This window comes from Brassica rapa, chromosome A07, assembly GCF_000309985.2.
Source record: "Brassica rapa cultivar Chiifu-401-42 chromosome A07, CAAS_Brap_v3.01, whole genome shotgun sequence".
Taxonomy (NCBI): Eukaryota; Viridiplantae; Streptophyta; class Magnoliopsida; order Brassicales; family Brassicaceae; genus Brassica; species Brassica rapa.
In genome coordinates this window covers 251870-277079 of record NC_024801.2, presented here as the reverse complement: position 1 = coordinate 277079, position 25210 = coordinate 251870, and the positions used below count along the sequence as shown (strand labels likewise).

The 25210-nt window shown below is 37.7% G+C and overlaps 4 protein-coding genes across 6 annotated transcripts; 1 reads left to right on the top strand and 3 right to left on the bottom strand.

Moving 5' to 3' along the window:
* Positions 1–3880: 3880 nt before the first annotated feature.
* Positions 3881–7835, bottom strand: LOC103828188 (receptor-like serine/threonine-protein kinase ALE2). The gene is made up of 8 exons (XM_009103797.3): positions 7391–7835; positions 6912–7007; positions 6702–6815; positions 6230–6598; positions 5894–6154; positions 5396–5785; positions 5059–5284; positions 3881–4952 (listed from the first exon to the last, which is right to left on the bottom strand). The coding sequence occupies exons 1-8, from the start codon at positions 7461–7463 to the stop codon at positions 4259–4261; spliced, it is 2223 nt and encodes a 740-aa protein (XP_009102045.2). The 5' UTR covers positions 7464–7835; the 3' UTR covers positions 3881–4258.
* Positions 7836–8298: 463 nt separating this feature from the next.
* LOC103828187 lies at positions 8299–10438 on the bottom strand. Its single transcript, XM_009103796.3, has 3 exons — positions 9897–10438; positions 9440–9526; positions 8299–9360 (listed from the first exon to the last, which is right to left on the bottom strand). The coding sequence occupies exons 1-3, from the start codon at positions 10203–10205 to the stop codon at positions 8431–8433; spliced, it is 1326 nt and encodes a 441-aa protein (XP_009102044.1). The 5' UTR covers positions 10206–10438; the 3' UTR covers positions 8299–8430.
* A 403-nt stretch (positions 10439–10841) lies between these two features.
* LOC103828185 lies at positions 10842–17554 on the top strand. Of its 3 annotated transcripts, none has more exons than XM_033274538.1 (19): positions 10842–12057; positions 12418–13347; positions 13439–13639; positions 13727–13810; positions 13974–14033; positions 14128–14172; positions 14272–14468; positions 14570–15049; positions 15166–15256; positions 15351–15530; positions 15594–15683; positions 15842–15904; positions 15990–16064; positions 16138–16188; positions 16361–16438; positions 16525–16659; positions 16741–16848; positions 16943–17008; positions 17084–17554. In XM_033274538.1, exons 2-19 carry the CDS (start codon positions 12442–12444, stop codon positions 17156–17158), a joined length of 2985 nt encoding a protein of 994 aa, XP_033130429.1. In that variant the 5' UTR covers positions 10842–12057; positions 12418–12441; the 3' UTR covers positions 17159–17554. The 3 variants fall into 3 exon arrangements, with proteins under 3 accessions (XP_033130429.1, XP_009102043.1, XP_033130428.1); XM_009103795.3 differs by having other exon boundaries at positions 12377–13347; XM_033274537.1 differs by having other exon boundaries at positions 10842–12089; positions 12377–13347.
* A 4480-nt stretch (positions 17555–22034) lies between these two features.
* Positions 22035–24700, bottom strand: LOC103828184 (WD repeat-containing protein 70). Its single transcript, XM_033274539.1, has 8 exons — positions 24168–24700; positions 23891–24103; positions 23624–23824; positions 23457–23564; positions 23190–23327; positions 22861–23112; positions 22458–22778; positions 22035–22373 (listed from the first exon to the last, which is right to left on the bottom strand). The coding sequence occupies exons 1-8, from the start codon at positions 24642–24644 to the stop codon at positions 22191–22193; spliced, it is 1893 nt and encodes a 630-aa protein (XP_033130430.1). The 5' UTR covers positions 24645–24700; the 3' UTR covers positions 22035–22190.
* Between the last annotated feature and the right edge of the window lie 510 nt (positions 24701–25210).

Genomic DNA, 25210 nt, shown 5'->3' with positions numbered 1-25210 from the left:
TCACTTTTAATGTTTTATTTTCTATTTAACCCCTTGTTGTTGTGATGTTAAAACATGTTCAGATTTCTATTTCTAATAATAAAAATGAAGTTCTTTTTCCATAATCAGCAATTGGTTCTGGCCGGTTTGTCCATCTTGATCTAGGATCGGTTGGACGGCTTTGGAGAAACATTATCTTATGGCCTTGGCTCCACTTCGTGTAGTTGGACCACGCCTAACTATGGAAACCTCTATTTGGATGGCCTCATCATTCCCTCCCTCTTGAAAAGGTTCTGGCCTCAGAACACCATCATCTGCAAGAAAAGGGAACAAATCAGATACATTGAACACTGGAGAAATTTTAAACTCACCTGGAAGCTCAAGCTTGTAAGCATTGTCATTGATCTTCTCAAGGACCCCCTCGTGGCGACAGTTTGGACTTCCTCTCTTCTGGGAACCGCTCATGTCGCATGTGCAGCCACACCAAATCGCCTGGTTCGAACAACACCTCCTTTCTCTTCTGGTCGACCCGGACCTTGATCTTGGCTTCGGAATAGTTGTAGTACTCAAGGATGTACTTTGTACGCCTTTCACACTCAACATAGGCTTCCGGATTGACCTTTCCAGAAAAGGTCAGTGGGTTCAGCTTGAGGTCTTTCCCTCCTTGCCATGGAACTTCTTCATCACGGCGCCTCCTCCTGATTGGGATCACATCTCCTTGGTCCGATGCTCGCGTCGACCTTCTCGTCCGGCTTGGACAGGTCGAGGCTCCTCTCGATCGGGCGGTTCAAAATCAGAACTGTCCTCGTCGGAATGAAGCTGTGGATCCTCCAGATAAGGATGCTTTATCCCTCTAGGACGCGGACCATTGGGACGGTTCCCTCGTTCCAGTCAAGCCAGCTGCTCGGTCATAGCAGTCATAGCGGCCGTGAGTTGGGCTTGGGCAGCTAGCAGCTGAGCAGCTGAGCATTGATGTCAGCTTGGTTTTGAACTCCAGTAGCATTGAGGTCTACCATGTCTCTCCTGTAGTTAAGAAAGAACAAAAAAGATCAAGTGCAAAAGGAAATTGAAATGAAGTAAAGAAAGAAGGATGAGAAGATTTAGACAAATAAGAAAAGAAACAATCAATCAAAGAAAAGCAAATGATTCATTTTTGTTTTTTTTTAATATGGAAGAAAATTCGAATTAATTGAAAAGGAAAGTTGGAATATTTTTTTACAAAAGTTTAAAATTGAAAATCATATCAATCAAGAAAAAAAAGGAAAGTAGAAAACTAAATGCAATCAAATTTGAAAATAGATTGAAAAAAAATTTTAAATGAAAAATGAAATTTGAATCTAAATTAAAAAGGAAAGTTGAATTTTTTTTTTAAGTTTTGAAATTAAAATCAAATCAATAAAAAATGAAAATTCTAAAGTAAATGAAATTCAAATATGAGATTGATTATTATTATTTTTAAATGAATATGAATGACAATCTGAACTAAATGCAATACTAATCAAAACAATCAACTTAAATGCAAAACTAATCAATCTAAGTGATTTAAACAATTACCAATCAGATTCAATGCTAATCGACCTCCAAATATGGGAAGCTGGTCGATCAATCAGACAAACAGATTGACAACTCTTTCAAACCCCCGAAAATGATCTAGCACTGTCCTAGAATGAATAATCAAGAACAATTTTTTTTTTTATTTATAATGCAAATGGATGAACACAAAAACGATATGCAAGATGTCTAAGGATAAGATATAACTGATAAATCAGGAGCCTTAAGCTCTGATACCAATATAGATGTGTTATTAATATTACTTGATTGTCCTTAATGAAACATGCAATGTTAGTAAAGAAAAATGTAAATTAAGGTAAAAAGGACAATAGGATCCTGCTTTAATAGTATGGATATGCGTTTAGATAAAAGTTTGGATCCACCCAAATAAAAAAAGCAGATATATCAAACAAAAATATACATTTGTCCACATATTAATATGCATTTGTCCACATATTAATATATATTCGTCCACAAAAATATACATTCGTCCACATAACCTAAGCTGACACCAATGTTTTTAAACTCGACCCGGACGCTGAACCGGATGTCTTGCCGGATCGCTGGGTTACTGGGTCGACCGCGAGTGAACCGCGGGTTAATAAATTAATTAATTTTATTATATAATAATATATTAGCTATGAAAATAAATATATAAAAACTAAAGTTTAATATTTTTTAAATATTTTTTAAAACATAAAATAATTGTTTGAATATGTATATATTTTATGTTTAAAAAGTATTTAGAAAATTCTTAACTTTAATTTTCATATTTTTATTTTCATTTGACATACAAAATATCAAAAAGTAGTTTAGATTATTTAAATTTTTCTGTAACAAAGTAAGAGTTATGACATCTAAAAAAGTCAAGATATAAAATTCACAAATATTTAAATATCTAATGCAAATAATAAAGTAAACTTCAAATTCAAAATAAACTAAAAGTAAAAGATCATTGTAATAAATTGTCAATATCAGAAATAAACTAATACCAAATCACATCAACTAATAGTTCTCTCTACCATTATTGACTTCATTTTTTTCAAGTGACATAGTGAAATTTTTATCAAAATCTAAAAATCACAAATATAAAACTGAAAATGGAAAACCTAAGTTTTTTTTTTGCCAACATCTAACTTCTTAATTGGAAATTTAGAATATAAAACATAATCTAAAAACTAAAAAAATGATGTAAAATTATTTATTGGTTCAACCGGTGGTTCAACCGGTATCGGGTTCCGAGTTTTAGTGGGTTTTTGCGGGTTTTTAAATATTGGGTTTTTCATAAAACCCAAACCAGATTTTTTCTGGGTCACCGGGTTTACCGGTTCAACCGCGGATCTGGGTCGGGTTTCAAAACATTGGCTGACACTTATATGCAGTTAGTGTATTTAATTTGGGTGAACGTCAAATATACATTCGTCCACAAAAATATACATTCGTCCACATAATCTAAGCTGACACTTATATGCAGTTAGTGTATTTAATTTGGGTGAACGTCAAATATACATTCGTCCACAAAAATATACATTCGTCCTCATAACCTAGGCTAACACTTATATGCAGTTAGTGTATTTAATTTGGGTGAACTTCATATATATATTCGTCCACATATTAATATGCAGTTCATTGCTAATAGTAAGCCTACTTATAAGTCATATACTGATATATTAAACAAAAAAAATATTATGTGTTCTGCTATTTATATATTTTTTTCCACTAAAAAGTGTTAACCGAATGTAAAGAGGTTACAGTAGAGTTCAATGTCTCTGATCTTGATAACGAAAAAGAATAATATTGAACCGAATCATGTTTGTTATTGCGTTGGGTTAAATTATTGGGCAGCGCTCTAGCATGTATATATGGTGTATATACAATATCATATATATCGAGTCCCACGTAAGTAATATTATGTTAGGCTACATCTTAATGGATAATGACAATATCTGTAATTAGTTTAGTGAGAAAATGATTTTCAATTATATAGTGTATGTGAATAATTTTGATGTTGCCACATAAGTAATGACAAAGTTAATAACACATCAAGTCAAAGTTGCTTTCAAAAAATCTCCTCAAATAATAAGAAAGGGATTTGGCTAAAGACTGTGATCCCAAAAACGAAACCCGAATCCGAACCCGATTAGACACACCGATCGCCCATACAAAAGAGATACACATATTTGGAAGAAGCGGATGGAGAAAGTGAGAAACTTCCAATTATGACAGGAAGAAACAAGGATGGCATAGCAGCTTTGTCAAGCCAGATAATAATGTTGACTCGAACAAAAAGTTGAAGAAGATAAGAAGCGAGGATACTGAGCAAGGCTTGGCATCTGTTCTTTGATCAAAATACACAACAAAATCCATATAAACTAAAATTAAACTTTCAAATGTTAATAAAAACAAAAAAAGGCTTACACTAACTTCACTAAAAAAACAATAAGAAGATGTTTTTGTAGGGGAAGAAGAAAATAGAGAAATAGATACAGACGTCCTTCAACATACAAAACAAACCAACCCTCTCTGTGCTGTTGCTTTTGCATCCTTGCAAAAACAAACAATTAAATCTATTTGCTTAAGATGTGAAAAGTGAAAAAACAAAAAAAGAAACTTCTAACTGGAATGTCTTTACCCAGCCTGATGAACCGAACCAAACTGGATTAGACCAAACCTAACCAAGCAGCTCAAGAGTTGTGAGCCCTTTTTTTCACTGTACATTTCAGGTTTCTTAGAACCAGTCGCCATTCCCGGACCAGAGATGTCTAGATGATGATGGTCCACCATGTTCGCTCATGCTTCCTCTCAATCTGAAAAAGTTTCTTCTAGTTCGAACTGGCCTTAACGGACCTGACCTGTTTGGTAGATACAGGCCTCCTTCTCTAGGAATGCTAGAGACAGAGTGAGGCCGGTTCTCCATCTCCTCAAGCGGTCCTGAGCTATAATCCATGGTTATAAACGTAGACGCTTGACCATACCTTAACCGAGGTGTCAAGTTCCACCAGCTGCTATCCGAGAAAGCCAGATCGCCTGCAGATTCCGGTACTGATGACTCCTTCTGGCTGCAATAGTCCCCACAGGTCTCATCTGCATCGTTGTATATAAGTTTCAGTGCCTGCACCACTTCACCCATGAACGGTCTGTGTGAGACCTCTTGGTGGACGCACATGGAGGCTATCGCAGCCACTTTTGCCATGTCATCAAAGTCGTAGGTTCCAGCCAATCTGGGGTCCACCAGTTGCTCCAGCCCCTCTCTGTTTGCTAGTAAAGGTCTCGCCCACGTCACAAGGTTTTCTTCTCCTGAAGGTTGAGACATGTCTACCGGTTTTCTTCCGGTGAGAAGCTCGAGTAGAACCACACCGTAACTATATACATCGCTTTTCACAAGGAGATGCCCTGTCATTGCATACTCAGGGGCCACATACCTGCAATTATAACCAATGTAAGCTCAAGCTTAATCAGAGTATCTGTATACATCAAATAAGCACGAGATCAGGTATCCACAGCAAGACAAGTAGCAAGAAGCTATACCCAAAGGTCCCCATGACACGAGTGGAAATATGTTCACTTCCTTCGGTTGCTTCTCTGGCCAGTCCAAAGTCTGAGACCTTTGGTGTAAAGTCATCTTCTAAGAGAACATTGCTGGCCTTGAAATCCCTGTGGATTACTCGGGGATTCGAATCCTCATGGAGATAGGCCAGTCCTCTCGCTGCTCCGAGTGCAATCTTCAACCGTGCATCCCAGTCAAGCGTTCCTTCTGTTTTTTAAACACCAGGAAAACCAGGCTTTAAAAGGTGATACAACGACAAGTGACAGATGTAGTTGGGAAATATGGTTACTAAAAAGTGCAGAGGATAGAGAATGTCACCGTGTAAGTGGGACTCAACACTTCCATTGTGGACGAGCTCGTATATCAAGCAACGTGTACGGCCTTCAATGCATATTCCAATCAGCTTCACAAGATTGCGGTGGTGCAAACGGCTTAGCATTTCAACTTCTGCAATAAATTCACGGTCTCGATTCTGATTGTCCCTAGTTAGCAGTTTAACTGCAATCTCGGTTCCATCTTCCATGCTGCCATGATAAACACGACCAAACCCTCCCTCTCCCAAAACCCTCTTGGCACTGAATTTATCAGTTGCCTTATGGAGCTCGGAAAGTGTAAAGGTCTTCACGGATAAAGCACATGTAGCCATCGACGACATCAATGAATCTGATCCCGAGCTTCTGGCGCTACTGGAAAACATAGATCTAGCACCTGCAACGTGTGCAAACATTCAGAAACAGATTCATGCAGGTAGTTCACCCTGTCGTATAAAGCTACAAGAGCAAGTAGCTATTACAAAGTCAAGAGGGAGAAATTTACCAAGCCTTTTGTTCATCGATGGAGGCAATCCAGGACCGACAGCAGTCGATGACTTCCCAACTTTATTCCATTTCCTGACTATAAATATAGCTCCAGCCAAAATAAGAGTGAGCACGAAACCTGACAAGACAATGATTGCAATCGTTCTGAAACCTATTCCCTGGCTTTTGTTGGCAACGTTTGCAGTGACTGGAAGCCCATCAGTACTTGCAGTTGGAACACCCTCCACAATGTCTCCATATGGTGAAGAAGAAGGAATACCTGAAGCCGAAGTTGATAAGTTCAAACAGAATGGAAAACAAAAGAAAAGGTAGATTACAAAGGAAATCAGTTCACCTGGATAACTTATGTGTGTAACCTCATAATCACCAAAAACAGACTCATTTAGAGGCACTTTCTTGTGCCGGAACCTTTGATAGATAAGGGTGGCCGTAGTATTGTCGAATTTTTCCCCAAGTGGAACAAGGTTAAAATCCACCACAGTTTTTCCTTGGTTTTCACTGTCGGCACTGGCACCCATAATTTTCACTTGGCTTTGTTCCAAGTATGTTCCAGCAGCAACCTCAATTTCTAACTCGCTGGTCACGGGGAAAATAGAAAAAGGAGCGACACTTAGAAGAAGCTGAACTTTCATGGGGAAAACACAACCACAAGGTGAACCAAAGGGAGTTGAAGTAAGAGGCTCCACGCATGTCTGCTGACAATCTATCAAAAAGAAAAGATAGAAGAAACACACATAATGGAGTAATTAGTACTTATTTATCTATCGATTGAAGTCAAAGCAATAAACAAGTAGCAAAATGATTACCATTTGAGGGAGGTGGAGCTGCAGTAACGTTGGGTCTTAAATGCCAACGACGATGCTGGTGATGATGAGCGCTGTGTCTTGTTGTTGGAATGTGACTTGGGTTGGGGGAAAAAGCTGAAAATAGAAAGAAAGAAAGAAAGAAAAACATTGAGTAATTGCACTAGAACACTTGTCCAGACTACGTGGCTAAAAAGGGATTCCCTAGCTGACCTGGTGAAGATGCAGGAGGATAAAGATGAGGATGAAAGAAACGCATTTGATGAGATTTTGACCGGGTAAACGGAAAGCTCATAGGAAAGAGCCTAGCTGCAAGTGATAGAAAAAGCTGATAAGTCATCCACATTCAATTTTATTTCTATATATACATGTCAAGCCTACGTTAAATACTACATACATTGTTTGGCAAGAGAATGTTTTCAAGAGATACTCAGAAGAGAGAAAGTAAGGTCTATATATCTGAGTGAGTGGTGGCAAATAAGGCACAAAAGGTGTGAAGTAATCGTCACTATTACGCTTCACAATCACAGATTCAACCTTTTGCTTAGTTTATACATACAGTAATAATAAAGGTAGCTCCTAAAATATATCTAAATATAGCTCATCTTGAGCTGTCAAGAGCAAGAAAAAAAACTTAGCTATCCTTTCTCAATCGGGGAAAAAGATGGGCTGTATACTAAACTAGTGCATACCAAAGCAGACGGGAAAGGAGGCGAGAGAATGAAGGAGGAGAAGTAGCAGCACAAGCATCGCATAGTTCCGCATCTTTTATAGATACTCTGAAACCACTATTCGTCAGCGGCGGAAACACCTAACGTTCCGCATCTTTACCTCCGAATAACCAAAACGAAGCCAGAGACGACTAACCATAAACTTCCTCAAAGCTTCACAGACATTGATTTCTTCCCCCAGCACAAAACCCTAGCTTCGACAGAGGTTTAACGCGATTTTCACAGATCCACGAAATGCGGGTGGAGATCTACTACACACAGTGGGAAGCAGAGTCGAACGTTGAGAACTAGGTTTGAGATAGAGAGAAGGAACGAGAGCGAGCTTCTCCGGCGAAGGTATCAGAGTGTGATAGAGAGAGAAGAGTAAAGTAATTTCGAAGCAGAAGAAGCGAAGAGAGAGAGAGAGAGAGAGAGAGAGACTTTAATGCTGGATGGTGGGGAGAAGGGGGGCGTAGGGTAGTGTGTTGCCGTAGTGAGACTGCTTTCGGAGAAAGGCTCAACAAAACAAAACAAAAAAATATGCCATTAGCAACACACAAACGCGCTCTCTCACGCGCGTGTTCTCTATCCTCCTCGAAACGACAAAACTCGTGGCCGTTTGCCACCGTCACATCCACAAAACCGTTTCTTTTTTGGGCGTTTCCCACTCCGACCTTTAATGGGCTCATTATTGTTCCATGGGCCTTACTTGAATTTTGCCAATCCGGTTTATTGTAAAACGAAACTTAAATTTTGTATGAAACCGATTAAACCGACCAAAACCAAATCCTTTAACCTCTATTCTATTCGAGAGGGGAACCTCATCTATGAACTCAACACCTCAGTCGTCGTCCTCTCTTGCACAATTTCTACCTGGCCAGACATCTTCGTTGTGACACAGTTAAAATAATAACAGCTAATAAATTTATATACACAATAATGATTCAAGTAATCTAAGCTCCCTCTACAATTCATACAATCCATTAAGGAAAGCTGGGTGTTTTACAAACTATAGTACTGTTTCAGTCATTCAAGAAGTTCTCAAAATCGAATGTCAACGGACTGACATTGTCTTCACCTACCGGTTCAGGCAACGGGCTAACCAGGCCGACTTGGTTAGAGCTGTCCATAAGCCAGCTCTCAACTTCCGACAGTTTGGTCTGCAAGACGTTGTTATCATTGCTTCCCGGTGGTTGCTGTTGAACTGTCTGTGCTTGCAAACCACCAGTGGTAAGAGGAGTTTCAGGTGGCGCGAACAGACCTGCATTTGCCTGAAACTGACCGACACTTTTGCTCTGGACTGAATGTTGAGTGTAAAGATTGCTCTGAGACCCGGTCACCGCTGCACGATAATCAGGGACATTGAGATGAGGACTGCGTTGTTGTTGTTGAGCGTACATTTCTGCGGTTATGGTTGGTGGTGCCACTACGGAAGGGATATGGTGGGTGGATTGTGAGACTTTAGCATTGGTATGTAGACCCACCCTGATGCTGTTACCACTATACCGAGTTCCTGACGAGGCCATCCGGGACCTCAAGTTAGCACCACTATAAGAACTTCTATCCTTTCGGATGATGTTGCTGCGACCACCGATCAATGACTGCAACCCATGATTGTGTGGACTTCTCTGCCTGGCGCTGACGTTTGAGAGGTTCGCAGCAAGACGGCTGGATGATGAGCAAGGCCGGATCCCGATCATGCTCCCTGGCAAAGGGTTTTGGGACAGCCTGATGATATTTGGAATAGGAGACGGTGGAATCTGGCGGGTCACAGTTGGTGAAGCTGGTAGGGGTTTTGGAGACGGTTCGGTGGGCATAGTTCCTGTCCTGAAGAACTCTCGTTGATTCCTCCAAATCTTTTCTTTGTCATTAGCATGACAATGGTCTATGCTGGAGACAGCGATACACCAGTATGCACATGGAGCAGGGATGTCACAGACATAACAGTGACACTTCAAAGCAAAAAAAAAAAGAGGATTAGCCGGGGAAAGAAAGCTCAGTGGAGAATAAGAGAAACTTTGAGATGGTTACCATGTCGCAGTATTTCTCATGTGATGTTGAGTTGAAAGAGTACTTAGCACAGGAATGTCTGGGATGAGGGAAGTCTCTACAGGCTATCTACAAAACAAATGATTATGGCTTTTGATATTAGGGGAGCATTTAGTATACAAGACACACACCTGCATGAAGATGGAACACAACAACAAAAAAAAACAGTAGAATGATTAATAAGCAGTTAACACAAATACCCCAAGACAGGTCCAGAAACAAATGGCTTCAAAAAAATTCAAAGCGTGAAGATTCTCAATCCTGATAACATTGAATCCCAAACAGATTAACAGAAAAGGAACACAAATTTTCACACAAGACCATCGAGACAATAGTTACCGCAAGAACTAATCTGTAGAGAATCGCATATAAGTTAACAAGACTCTGTCTTTTAGGCGAAAGAGAAGCAAGAAATAGAGGTGGGATTCGAATTCAATACCTCACCCTTTTGACCCACTACAAGCACCTCATCGTCATCATCATCCTTGGCTAATTTATCAGTATCAGTCTTGGTTGTCTTGTCGGGATCACCGTCCAGAATCACACAATCGTCGTCATCGTCCTCCAAAGCTTTAGGCTTGCGATACAGAGAATCAACGCAGCCTTTCATCTCAGAGAGCACCTCGACTACATCGGTGCTGTCCGAAGACAGATCGTTAAGCCAATCGAAGTCTTCGTCGACACGCGTATCCACCTCCTCCTCCTCGTCTGAACTAACATCCACAACTTCGTGATTTCCCGAACCCATCACCGTAAAAGATTCTTTGAATGAAATCGAGACCAACAAGGTATTTACGGAGGTCACCTGATTTTCAGAAATTTGGAGCAAGTAAATGAAAGGGCTTGAGAGCCGAAATTGAGTTGAGCTGAGGTGACAACCCCTTCCTCAACCGACTGGATCAACAATAGGTAGGTCTAGATTGACTCGTAGGTGAATTAAAAAGCATCGAGGGTAAAAAAATAATGCCTTTATCTGGGCCTGGCCCAACACGCTTTTTTTACTCCTCCTGGTAAGTCCAGCCCAAACGATGGAACTCATTAGGTAGGATGGAGTTTGTTTCACTCGACTGTTGTTATTATCTCATCAACTTCTTTTCCATTATTATCGAGTCATTGCTTACAATGTAAGTACTGTATGGCGACCTCGAGCTTAGTAATTTAATGTATATGAAACAAGGATGAAAATATACATACTCCTTTATTTGTAAAATACGCCATTTCCAAAGGCAAAAAAAGTAGTGGTGGTGGTGGGCAAAGAGCATGTGCGACCTCGATCTCGTCTTCACGGTTTAAATAATTAATGCTTCACCACCTTCCGCGTAATAAGCACCGTTTAGCGCGTTACTGCACGTTCCTCTCTCAGGTTTGCATGTTTTACTTCTACATGAAGATATGAGATTATATGTCTTCTCTACAAATCTACAATTTATGATGAACATAAAGTGTGGATGACTGGATGGTTATTAGGTTATATATATGATCCATCGATCATTCTTAAATGAGTGGTTATTGTATATTGTCAAACACATATACAACAGGAACAAAAATGCAAAAGCATATTTTATATGTTTTATAAACGTTTCGAACTTCTTTTATTTATGAGTAATGCAATCAAACTAAAATAAAAAATATATATATAAAAGACAAATATCAAAATTTAAAAGTTTTGAAAATGATTTACTCCTTTCAATTTGGGTTACACCATGTTAAATTTTTAGCACACTGCTTGTGTTTAGTTTACTGTACTCAAAAGTTCTGAAAACATAAGATTGGTTAAACATAAGTTTCAAGTTTCATGCTTTTTCCTTATCCAAGTCGAAGCGAAATTCGTAAGAGTCAAATCCAACGGCTGAGATCGAAGGAAGACAGTGGCGCGTGAGAGAGACATCTGAACCAATATATTCTCAACACAACCGTTTGGTTCGGTAAAGCGCGTTCAAAGTCAATTCAACTTTCCAACGTTGTTTATAAGCTATACCACCTTCAACTTTTATGTTTTCATTAATTGGTGAACAAGTTTTTATTATTTCAGTTTTGTCCAAAACTTATATACATCATCGCTTAGATAATGATATTTTGGGAATTTAATTTATTATTGAACTTGTAAGATTGCATTTGGGTCAGATTTTGCATAATTAAGTGTTTTGGGTGGTATGCTCATAACATGAAGCCACGTTTTATAGTAGAACAACTAAAGGGGGCAAAATAACGTGAGGGAGTAAAAATGAAAAATGAAATAAAGAAAAGAAAAGATGATGTTGTTCATCTCTCCTGGTATCAAGTATAACCTCCCCTTTTACGTAAAATTCTATTTTTAGCCACAAACTTTTATTTACCTCCTGTCTCTTTCGCCTTCCACTCACAGACAAAAAGGAAGAAAGATTCATTTCCTTCTTTTTTTTTTGGTGTGTGTTTTGTTAGATAATCTCTTTTTTTTTTCTCTCTCTAATTAATCCTCACGCCTCGCATTAATTTCGTTCCCTCCATAAATCATTATCCAACCTTCCGTTACAAAGTTTTCTTCTTTTTTGGCTTTTTATGTTTGAATTTTCATCATAAAAAAAAAAAACAAGTCCCCAGGATCATTGATGTTGCTGAAGGTTAATTTCCTGAACCGATTCCCTTCGTTGATGTAAACATATTGACTCGGGGGGTTTAATAGCTGTAACCTTGAATGATTCGTACATAGTCCTCGTTATCCCTTTGGATTTCAACTAATTTGGTAATTTAGGGTTTTCGTTATAAAATAGAAATAAAATAAAAACAGGCGGCTTTTGAGATCGTTAGATTCTTCAAGTTCCATTAGAAATTTGAAGTGTTTTTCTTTGTTTTTTTGGGGTCAAGTTCATCATCTTTGTGTTATTGCTAATATTCTCCTCTTTGATGGATGTTGATGTTATTATTATTATTTTTAAGCAGAAGTTTGGGGGTTATTGATTCTGCTGATGTTGTTTGAGCAGCATAAAGCTGGGTTTTAAATAGGGATGGATAGGCAGGGAGACATGTTAGCAATTCATCGTGGAGATGGGAATAGAGATGACTTTTTAAGATACCCCAAGAAGATGGATGTGGAAGATGAATATAAAACTGAGGCCTTTAGGGATGGTGATGAGCAGCAGAATAATTTGGTGGTGGAAAGAGATGGTCTTCAAACCAAGGATGGAGAAAATGATGAACAACAAATTACATGTGAGAAAAATGATTGCTCTTCTCCCAAAGTGGATGCGTTGGAAGATTTGAAAGCTAGCTGTGAGGAAGAAGTTGGGTTTTGCTCACCTGAGAGCGTTAACAGAGAAGATGAAGATGAGCCTTTGGAAAGTGTAAATAGGGATGAAGAAGAACAAACTGTCTTGGAAAGAGATGCAAAGGTACTCGGTTTTGTATCAAGGGATAATAAAGAATCTGCTTCGGATTCATCACCGGATACAAAAGTGTCAAATGGTCATTTTGATGTGGTTGGAACTGAAGAAGATACAGGAACTAGTAACAGATGCGAAAATGGAGATGGGAACAGGGTTTTTGGAAAGGATGGTGAAGATAACCCGCAAGTTGATAACTCAGTTATTAGAAAGATGGAAATGATACAAGTTACAGGAGAGCAAGACTCTCCTGATGCAGTGAAATCAGCTGGAGAGACATCTCAAAACGTATACTTCAATGGACCAGTGTTACCACAGTCACCATCACAAGGACATAGGCGCGCCCAGAGTGAGATAGGGACTCCAGGACACAGGCGCACAAACAGTTTCCAGAAACTGAAAACACAGATGCAGAAGGCTTGGCGTGGGGTCAGCAATCTGCGTGATGATAATCGGCCCACTTTCAACCCTGAGGTCTTAGCTAACCAAAAAAGACAGTGGTACCAGCTCCACTCCTCTAAAGCTCTTCTGGTATTTAATCTCTCTTTCTAGGCTCTTCTATCAAAACCTTTGAAACTATTTATCTGACTAATGTTTTTAAAAAATTTGATAAACGCTCTAGGACCAAACAAAATATAAGGAGCCAACCTCACTGTTTGAACATTTTATCATTGTGGGGCTTCATCCGGAAACTGATTTGAAGCCAGTTGAGGAGGCTTTCCGTAGAAGGAAGAAGTGGGAGACGGAGATGTCAAGGTATGAAGTGGCAGACTACAGAATACTCCGTCACCGTGGGCCTCAGTTTCCAGTACTGCAGCCACAGGTTTGTGATTATTTTCCGTTCTAAGCATTCTTATGGCATTTACATAGTTTCTTTCTTTTCTATGTCAACTTTTATTTTCATGTACAGATACTTTTTAAATACCCTCCTGGGAAGAAGGTGGCGATGCGTCCAAAAGATCTAGCAGCTTTCTGCTTTCCTGGTGGCGTCAAGGTATAATACTTTATGATCCGTGTCTCTTTATATTTGTTTAATGACTGTGTACTTTGGTATATATTACCAGTTATGAGCCGTCTCACTTACTTGGAAAATTTACCGAGAATTGATTCTGTAACTTTATGCAACAACTGAGACTTAAAAACTTTTTCCTTTACAGGCACGACTGTTGGAGAGGTCCCCGTCTCTCAGTGATCTAAATGAGCTTGTGTATGGACAGGTCTGAAAATTGATCTTAGTAAAGTTTCTCTCTGAGCTTCTGTAGTTCATCTATGAAAGTTAGAATAGATCATGATAATTTGTGTTTACTGCAGGAACATTTAGGCACAGATGACTCATCGTTCATATTTTCGTTCAAGGTAGTCTATCTTTTCGTCATGCCCCTGGACTGTTGAAGTGTCAGACATCCACTAGCCATGTAAAAACTTACATGAGTTTCTCAAAATTCTCTTTGTCAGGTAGCAGATGATGCGACATTATATGGTGTTTGTTTACATGTCTCGGAGATTGTTCAGAGGCCCCCTGGTGTTTTAAGCACTGCGTCACCCTTGCATCCATCTGGAGGAGGCAGTCGTTTTTTGGTTTCTGCACCTCGATGCTATTGCTTGCTGACCAGAGTTCCTTTTTTTGAGCTACACTTTGAGATGTTAAACAGGTACAAAAGATGCCCCTATTACTCCTAGTAGTGGCTATTCCTTGCAATGATTTAGAGATCCAAGAACTTGAAAACTGATGGCGTTTTACTTGTTGATGCAGTATGATTGCACAAGAGCGTCTCAAACGGATAACTGAATTTGTTAGTGAGATGTCTCTTGCTGCTGCATGCCATAGTCCATCAGTTTCCAGAATGAATAGCTGTGTTTCTTCACCTCGTAGCAACCCTGCTGATTGGATGGCTTCTGCAATACCTGTGGATGGAGTCATGGCACTCACGGCCGCTGCTGCAGGCTTGATATCTGATAGTGACATTGCGAGCTTTGCAGAACCGCAGTCTCCAGATAGTGTTGTCGCCAGTGATACTTCAGATGCAAGTCAGATCAAGGAAATAGAAAGAGATGGGAGAAAAGTTTTCCATTGTTACGATGATAATTCTTCTGAAGTATTTGAGAACCACTTGGGTACACCCGACAGAACGTCCCAAAGCTTTGAGAACGGCCACGCTTCTCCAGAGGTTACATGTACAGATCCTAGGATCCAACCGATAGAGCGTTACGAAAGCTGTGAGTCCGTGTTCAGGTAAGTTTAACACAATTGTTATCCATCAAATCTGATCTAACCACTTATCTTAAATTATTGTTATGATTCAGTTCTTTACCAGTAAAATTTCAGATTTGCCTTTTTATATATGGCAGTTCAGCTAGAAGTGTGTTGTCAGATGAGGTTGATGAAATATCCAACAGCGAAAATGATTTCGGAGATGATTTAGTTCTGGAATGGGCTAAGGTAAGGAGTGGGTTAACCATTTAGTTGCTCTACTTATCTCAGTGTTCATTGTTCTCATATACAACTGTTATATGGTATGTCATGACCTTGATAGGAACATAACAATGATGCGTTACAATTAATCTGCGGCTACCATTCACTGGCAATTCCTTCCCGTGGAAGTGAAGTGGTGTTCCAGCCGCTGGAACATTTACAATCCATTGCGTATACAAGACCTCCTGTTTCAGCTCTAGGATTGTCAGAAGAATTTGTCTACTCTTCTGATTCTTCCGAGGTATACCTTTATATCAAGTCTTGCCTCTAATTTGTAATCTCATCTCATTTAAATTTGCCAAAGATAAATGCGAGGTTGGCAGCTGCCGAGGAGGCTATGGGTCTCTCAATGTGGACAACGGCAACAGTTTGTCGTATTCTCTCTCTTGAAACTGTACGCCCTCTTCCCACCTTCCTTTCTTTTCTTTTGATGGCTTAGTGTCGACTCTGGAACCAACATGTCGTTAAAATCCTATTCATTGTTGCGTTGGACTCTTCTTTGGGCCTTGAGTTAATGTTATCATAAGTAACAAAGTATCTTTTTCCTTCCAGATTTTGTCACTCCTTGCTGGAGTTTTGTTAGAAAAGCAAATTGTGGTAATCTGCCCAAATCTGGTTAGTTAAATCTGTCTTCTAATCGTTTATTCATATTCAGCTCCTTGGGGGGAAATTTAAATGGACTAACAGACGACTAATGCAGGGTGTTTTGTCAGCAATAGTACTGTCTCTTGTCCCAATGATTCGACCGTTTCAGTGGCAGAGTTTATTGCTTCCGGTAAGTATCACATCACTAATGGACCAATCAAAATGGGAGTTTCCATGTCGTAACTTCTCTCTGTTGCCTTCAGGTTCTTCCCGGGAGGATGTTTGATTTCCTCGAGGCACCCGTTCCGTTCCTTGTAAGTTTAATTTTTTTCATATGAAGTAACTCATGACGTGTCGTTACTAGCTAGATGATTACTTATTCTGGGGAGTTGAATGTTCATCAGTCTAGTGGATGTTATTGGATTGTAATTCATGAACTTTATGTTTCTTGTTGCTCAAACTGTCTGCGTTTTCGCCACTTGGCAGGTCGGTATACACAGTAAGCCTACTGATTGGAAGGTGAAGACGTCTAACCTTATTCTAGTTAACATCATCAACAATCAGGTTTCATGGCCTTCTCATGAAAGTCTCTTATTCTTTCTTTCTGTCAAATATCAAGGTGGCATGTAACGTTAAGTGTGTTTCTTCAGGTGAAAATATGTAACATGCCAGCATTGCCTCAGCGGAGAGAACTCATGGCTCAGTTGACTCCAATCCATGCCACACTGGCTCATCATAGCTCGACTGCTAGAAAACACCCCGTTTATAAATGCAATCAAGTACAAGTAAGTAGAGACGTTACCAATGCATGGGCCTATACTTTGTATTACTTGAACCCTGGATTCATATGAGTGAATGTTCTGCAGGCGGAAGCTGCCACTAAATTCTTGGGAGTGATGAGAGATTACATGGAGTCTCTTTGCTCAGATTTACACTCTCACACCATAACAAGTGTTCAATCCAATAGCGACAGGGTACTTTCTTATATAGCGACTATCCTCAAAGCATAACAAGAGCTACTTCCACTCTTATCTCTCAGTAACTATATCTAAATCTTTTTCTCCTCAGGTTTCTCTACTTCTAAAGGACAGTTTTATCGATTCCTTTTCTGGTAGAGACAGACCCTTCATTAAGGTACAAAATTCTAATCCTGTTGTTGGCTTGAGTTTCCGAATCCAGAGCTTACAAGTTTTGTTGTGGATTTTGTAGTTATTTGTAGATACACAGCTGTTTAGCGTTCTATCAGACTCACGGCTATCGAGCTTCGAGAACGGGGGTCTCTAAAGCTCACTTTGTCATCAACTTATACAATACAAACTGAAGAAACCAACCAAAGTCAAATCATATGAAGAAGCAAATGAGGGTACCTTTAACCACCCTTTTACACTCAGAAGACTCCACATGTGATGTATACAAATGTCTTAACTCAGATTTTACTGCAGTAGAAAAAGGTAAGAAAACAATAAAAGAAAAAGAAGAACAGAGACATGCTTATCATGTCTGGTCCTTGTATCATTAAGAAGCTAAACTTGTTTCTTACTCCTGTAAATTAATCAACGCTCAATAGGAGCTTGTTGTTTGACAAAAGTTGTACATAACACTTGAAACCGGTTTTGCTTATTTCAAGTGTTTGATTTGATTTTTCATAATAATCTCACAAGAGAAAAAAATGTTGTGCTCTTTTGCTTGGTATATAGACATGATATGGTTTGGATCAGGCTTGGGCAAAAAAAAACCAGCAACAGAAGAACTGAATCAGAATGGAACCGAGATATCTGAAACCGGACCGAAACCCTCAAATATCTGAATGGTTTCTAAATTTCTATATCCGAAATAATACTCGAATAAATAAGAATATTAATTATCAATACTATTAAAACAGAAGACTATTTTTTGAAGTGCCCTCCTGTTTCAACAATATTTACAAGACATTGCCACTAGATTATTTTTAAGCTATGATTTTAATTAAATGTTTTCTTTTTTATTTTATTTTCCATAAATCTCAGATAACCACCTCCTAAGTCCGTGTGATCTTTTTCTACTACTTTAGTAAATTTACCATTGTAATTATAATTTAAATATAACTTTCCTATCCTTGCTATATAAATTAACATATATCGAATGTTTATAACCTTTGGTTAACCCGGTTTTTGTAAATTTGTGCGTGTTAACCAACTGTGTATATATCTATGCTTTAGAGGAAAGTTTACAGAAAACAGAGAAATATAATAATATAGAGCTTTGACTCAAACAGGGGAATACAAGGTCAAAGAATCAAACGAGAATTGAAAATGTTGGTCACACAAAACCAACGACAACATGTTCCTCGAGCTACAATATTTTATACACGAACTTAGTGTTTTAGTTTGTTTGCTTGGTTTTGATTAGATTTTTTTACTTTGGCTATAATTCATGATATTATCAAAATTCTTTTCTCTGCAAGCTTCAACACTAACAATTGCTTATTCAGATACAGACGAAACTATAAACTAGCTATGGTCTGTTTTTTTTTTAAATTCATGACTTTATTTAAAATATTAAGTTGATTTTTTAACAGTTGGGTATAAAAAATAACATCTTTTGAATACATTTGTATATACAAAATTCTTATATTTCTATAAAATAATGAGATTAACAATAATATATATTTTTTTTTGTAACTGATTAACAATAAGATTTTATTGTTGTAACTTAATAGATCTCGAAAACCAAAAATAGTATATTGTTGTAACTTAATATATCTCGAATAATCTATATCCCTAGAATATTTCTAATTATAAACAATTTTAATATGTTTACTATCCTATTAATTTTCTAGCGATAAGAAATATATAAATATCGAATCAAACACAACAAATATAATCATTCTAAACCTTCAAACGCTCTATACCCTGATCTACACTTATGAATTCTGTTATCAAAATCAGTAACTTGAGTGATGTTAAACCTTTCAAATATGCATGGAGAGTTCGGGTGAAAGTGGTTCATACATGGAAGTCAAACAATCTCAAAAATGGTTATTCTCTTGAGATGGTCTTAACAGATGAAAATGTAAGCTATATTCACTAACTATCGTCCATTTTAACTATATTTAATATGTGAACTTTAGCGTCTTTTTTTTACAGACGAAAATATAAGCTATATTCACTACCTATCGTCTATTTTAACTATGTTTAATATATGAACTTCCCTATTTAGATGGATTATATTTAGTTTCTTTTTCTTGAATCTATTTAGTATTTTAATCTGCTTTTGTTAGGCTTTGCTTTTGTTCAATGTGCTTCATCTATGGCTATAAATATATTTCTTTCATATGAGTATCGGTCTTTGCTCGGCTTATGAGTAAATTATCTCTGCTTGGAAGAAATTTAATGGATTTGGAGTTGGTTTTTTGACCCAGGTGAGAATCAGAGGCTGGCATTCTCCGATGGGAGCGGTCCGAGAATGTGTCTCTCTTTAGATCTATCAGATTTTCCTGTGTTTTGATCACTGGCGAGTCAAGTTCTTCAGTCCAAAAGCATTTATTATGAGCAAAAGAGATGTTGCTCTGGGAGTACAAGGCTACGGAAGATCGCGGTTTACGGAAGAAACGAAGACATCACCAGTGGTTCGATTTCAGGGAGGACTTCCGCCGGTAGACCAAAACAGATTTGGTTAGTGGTTCTCATGTGTTTTAAAAGCATTTCTGGCCTCTAGACTTAACAACTTTGTACTCTCTTCTTTTAATCTTACATAGCAACTTTGTACTCTTTTTTTTTTGTTAACTAGCAACTTTGTACTCATTTCCTGGATTTTGAGCTTTATAAATGATATGTTGAAAAAAAATGAAAAAAATGTAAATATGGTTTACCTACAAGCGATCGAGCTATACTTTTCTCTTCAAATTTTTTTCACATTTACCCATGATTAACATTATTTATATTATAGTTTCTCATAAACCTTCTTCCCTATTAACTTTATAGGAAACAATGTTTCTTTCCACGGACTACAATGATATATAAACATACTTTTCAAAATTTTATAGATGAGGCAACATTGATTTCCAACTTATTTGAATCTGTTGCTAGATGAAATGAGTAACATGATAAATACGAACCATGAGAAATATGGTTTAAGCTTTGATCAGCCAACAAAATTAAATATATCCCATATTTATATCTGGTGTAAACATGGAGACATGTTTGAAACTCCACGAATTTTGTTAGTATCTTAGAAAATATTACCATCCACAAAATATAGGAACTTCCATAATCTCCTACAATTATAATCCTATTAGTATTTTGTGCAGTTCCAGAAATCTATGCGTAAGCTATATGTATAAATAGTATCATACCTAACATTTTTTTATGATATCAATGTTCCAAGAAAAAACCAGTCATGTATTCTAAGAAATCACTGTTTTAAAAATGACAACAGTAATAAATACTTATTCTGTTTCAAAATGTTACATGTTTTTAGATTTTCATAATAAAGCATATTAAATCTTAGTATTAAATGCATATTTTTGTGATTAACTATTTTACACAATTTTTAACCAATCAAAATTCAATAAATAAGTTTACAATTTACCATTATTATTTAGTAACAAATGCACTGGAAAGATAAATAATATATTTTTGAAACAAACTCTAAACCATCGATTATTTTAGAACTCAGGGAGTATAAATCAATTATTTGAAATGCACAAAAAAAAGATTATACCAACAAATTTATGCTTCAGCGTATAAACTGAAAACCAAAAACGAATTGAAACAGAACCAAAAAAAGTGAAACCAAACAAAAAATAACAAAACCAAAAATTAATCAGTGTTCACACATATTTGAACGGTTTATACCCAAATATAATAAATACATTTTATATACCTAAAAATATTGATTATATTTAGATTTAAAATTATAAAATATTTTAAACACTAAGATATAAAATATATTGTATTATTCAATAGACTTTTAGTTGAAAGTTTCCGAAAAATTCTTATTTTAATTATATTCGATTATGTTTTATTTCAGATATATATATATACATATTATATGATAATCTATACTATATATTGAGAAAGTATTTATTATTTAATCATCCCATTATTTATTATTTAATCATCCCATTTGTAACCGTGATTTACAGAAATGTGAATGGTTCCCATTTTTCTAAATCCAAAGAGCTAAAACCAAACTGAAAATCAAACGGGTATCCAAATATTAAACATAATATAATATTAATTTATATCTGTATAGAATATAATTTACCAAAAAAAATATCCACCCCCCCCCTCCTCCCAAATTACATGAATTACCTGGTTTTCAGTTTAACTCAGGGTTTTTTTTGCGTTTTTTTGTATTTTTTGCTTTAAATCCAAATTAAAGCCTAACTATTTTAATTCGGCTTACTTCGGTTTTAATAAAAAATAAAAACCCGACTCGAACTACAGATCGCCCGAATTGATCTAATTCAAAAAATGCATGGTTCTCCTAAACGGGTCCTAACACCCCAACCCCAATAACTTAAAAACTGAATAACCCTAACTGAGACGAACCTTAAACCTGAATGCCTATCACTATGAAAAGTTAAAATAAATTACTCTCGGTTAAGTATGTCAAAACTCAAATAAAATAAAATTCAGACCAGAACTTAGTAACTGTTAAATAAAAAAATTTAATCAAAATATTATCCCGCGCTTTCAAAGCGCGGGTCAAAATCTAGTATATACTTATAACATTATATAATTTAAATATTTATTAAAAGTATCAAAAAATATTTGAAAATAATTAAAAGTATCCGAACTATCCGAAAATATCCAAAACTATCCAAAAGTATATGGATAGTGTTATCCAAAATATCTAACGTAATTCAAAATATCCAAAAAAATTTTTTATCTAAATCATCTTGATTAACTGATATTTTATCCAAAATAACTAATATTTTACCCAAATTATCCGAAGTGGAACCAAATGAGAACCGTATTTTTTCCGGATATTTTTTTGTTCATAGTTTTACTATCAGAACCGAAACTATCCGAACCAAACCGAAAATAAATCAGATAGTAAATAGAACCCTTAACGAACTACCGGAACCGATTTCCAAAATGCCCAAGCCTAGTTTGGATTATGGATGTAGTTTCGTTTCTAATATTGGTCTTTGCAACATTTAGATCCAGTTGTCTGAATGCAACTAATTTCAAATGAAATTAATTTTTGAACTTTAAAACACCGAAAATGCAACTCCCGGGGTTATTCTAAAGTGCCATGACATGATCTTTTTGACAACGTACATGTTCATTATACATCATACAAGTGAGGTATCTTGGAAGCATTCTAGTTATTTTTTGGCATCACCTCCTTCTTCTTCTTCATCATCCGATTTGGCGAAGATGGTCTCAGGTTGGGTCTGAGAGTAAGCAGGTGCAATAAACTTGGGATCATTCACAGCAACCTCTGCGTATTTCAATATTGCTTCTCTTGGATCTTCGTCCATCCATGTTTCTTTTATCATCCCACCTTGCTGCAAACACACAAACACAAAAGAGTTTCAATGTATTACAATCACTAGTCAGAAAACTCGAGGAAGATACCACAGAGCCTTTACCTTGAGAAGATACTGCGTTAATAAGCCGCTACCAGTGGTCCCAACCCTTCCACCATGACCAGGACCAGTCATGGGAAGCTCAGGCTTATGGGCTTTAAGAGGATCCTTCAAAGTCTTCTCCCTTTGTCGTTTACGGCTTGGTGCGTCTCTGAACAACGGTAATGCATGAGGGTTGTGTATTACTGGTTCTGGTTGGTAATCGTCTACAGATTTCTTCCTTGGTGCACGTGCAACGCACACACATGCACCTCTCTCGCTCCGAGTTGGGTCGTAAAGAATGTGAGTTCCTCCTTGGCTTTTGTCTCCAGATGTTGCAAATATCTACACACAATATAAGCCTCTCTTAGACTCTTAGTGCAATGTCGAAAAACAATCTCAAAGGAACATTGTTTTTGTTGTTTACCTGATTCAACCTCGGGTGCCAGGCGCATTGCACCACGCTGGAAGTTGGAGATATTCCGACTTTTTGAACAATCTCGAGTTTGGTCCGGTCGTAAAAGCAGAGCAAGCCTCCTGTTGTACTGTCCTTCTCAACGGATGTTCCAGTCAGGATGATTTGTTCATCTGGACTAAAGGCAACGTTGGTTTGAGGATAAAAATTAGGGAGACCGTCAAAAGCCTTTAGGGCTTCTTTCATCTGCCGTAAGTCCCACACCTGATCAAGAAATAGTTCAGTTGTCGTATAGCTCTACGCAAAGTGGTCATAAAAGAGGACATGGTTTAGGGGTTTACCTTTAGAGAACCATCAAAACTTCTTGACAAGAGAATTCTCCCATCGCTAGAGAACTTAACAGAGGTAATATCATCAGTGTGGGCTTTCCCAACATATATATCTGGTCTGCTTCCCCATCCCGGCTTGAGACTCCAAATCTGGATCAATAAACAACAAAACGACCATTCATCCATGGAAATTACAATCATAATATTATAAGTTTGTTAAACTTGATCAAACACATCAGGAAATCTTGAAAAAGAGAGAGATAAGAAGATAGCCATTACCTGAATAGATCCATCTCCAATGCCACCAGCGATACGCTTTCCTTCACGATCCCAAGCACAAGTCGTAACAGGAATCCTCCCCGGTCTAGCAAGCTTGGGCTTAATAACCTGTCCAAGAAAGTGATATCACTTGCATGTAACAATCAAACCAAGATATTCATCGTTACCTGTGTTTGGCTTAGGAAGTTATTAACATCCCAAATACGCAAAGACCCGTCTTCAGAAGAAGTCAGAATGGTTTCCTTATTCTTGGGATGCCATTCTCCGTAAGTCAAGCCGCAAATGTGGCCCTTAGTGTTCTTAAGATCACGGATGTACATATCCCCTTTCATGAACTCACCAAGGGTAAGACCATCACGATCATAAATCTGAAAATTGCAAACGAATGTGAGCAGAAGATGAACCTTTTATTGAATAAAGAAACACACACACACCTTAGCTTGGGCAGAGCCAGTGACGCAAAGAAACTGACCAGAAGTGGGACTCCAGCTCAAGCTGCGAACTTGGTGACCTTCGGATGGTTCAATCTGCCTGAAAGACTGTAGTCTGGAGTTCATCCCTTGGAAATCATACATACGAACAGTGTAGTCATAGCTGCCAGAGAGAACCCTAGCTCCGGCGTTATCAACAGCCAGACACGAAACAATCTGTTCCACCAGAAAAGATTCAATTTTCAATATTCCGAAAGCAATTATTAGATTTGTTGAGTACCTTAGTATGTCCCTTGAGCTGAATCTCGTTGCTCAAAGGGATCTTGTACCGATTCTCCTCATCGTCGTCGTCGTCAACATCATCTTCATCTGAATCTACATCTGCAGCACGAGGCGGTGGCGGGGGACCGATCATATCATCAGAATCATTACCGTCCCTTGTAGGGGGCGGCGGTGGTGGTCCCACCATAACTCCGTCATCCTCTACGGATACATCATCCTCGGAAGGAGAGAGACTAGATTTAGCACCGCCGGTGCTATTAGGGTTGCGTTTGGGACGGCGAACAGATTGGATCCAGGAATTAGAAGAGGAAGACAGAGACGGAAAGCCGGAACTAGGTTTGGAGTCCGACGAAGCTCCGGCGTCAGCGCGGCGAGTAGCGCTGTGGATGGATTCGGAGGGCGGCGAAACAATGGAAGTCTTGCCGAAAGAAAGAGGGAAGTGAGCACGCATAGCTTCCAATTCATCATCCTCCATGGCTAATCTCGATGACCTAGCCCCGCCGTGGACATTCCCGTTTGCGACGGTTATATAAATTACCCAACCTCGATTTATAAGGCCTTCATAATATCCCACTTCGGCCCATTTCACTATGCAAGTCCCAATGTTGTCCTTTTTTTAACCCTTTTTCATTCTCCATAAAAAGGAAATAACTTAAAAAGGAAAGTTTATTTTTTTTTTTAAGTTTGAAATTGAAAATCAAATCAATCAAAGAAATAAAAAAAAAAGGAAAGTTCAAAGTAAATGCAATTCGAATTTAAAACAATTTTTTTTTAATGATGATTGACAATTAGAAATGAATACAAACTGATGGGAAAAATAAATATAAATGCAACACTAATCAATCTAGACAAACTAAGCAATTAACAATCAAATTTAATGCAAATTGAAAATCGACCTCTCAAATAAGAAAAGCTGTTCGATCAATCACACACACAGATTGACAACTCCTTATGCCACACGACAATGATCTAGCAAGATCTAAGATGAATGTGTCGAGAACAATGAAGAACAACAAGAACACTAAGAACAATATTTTTTTT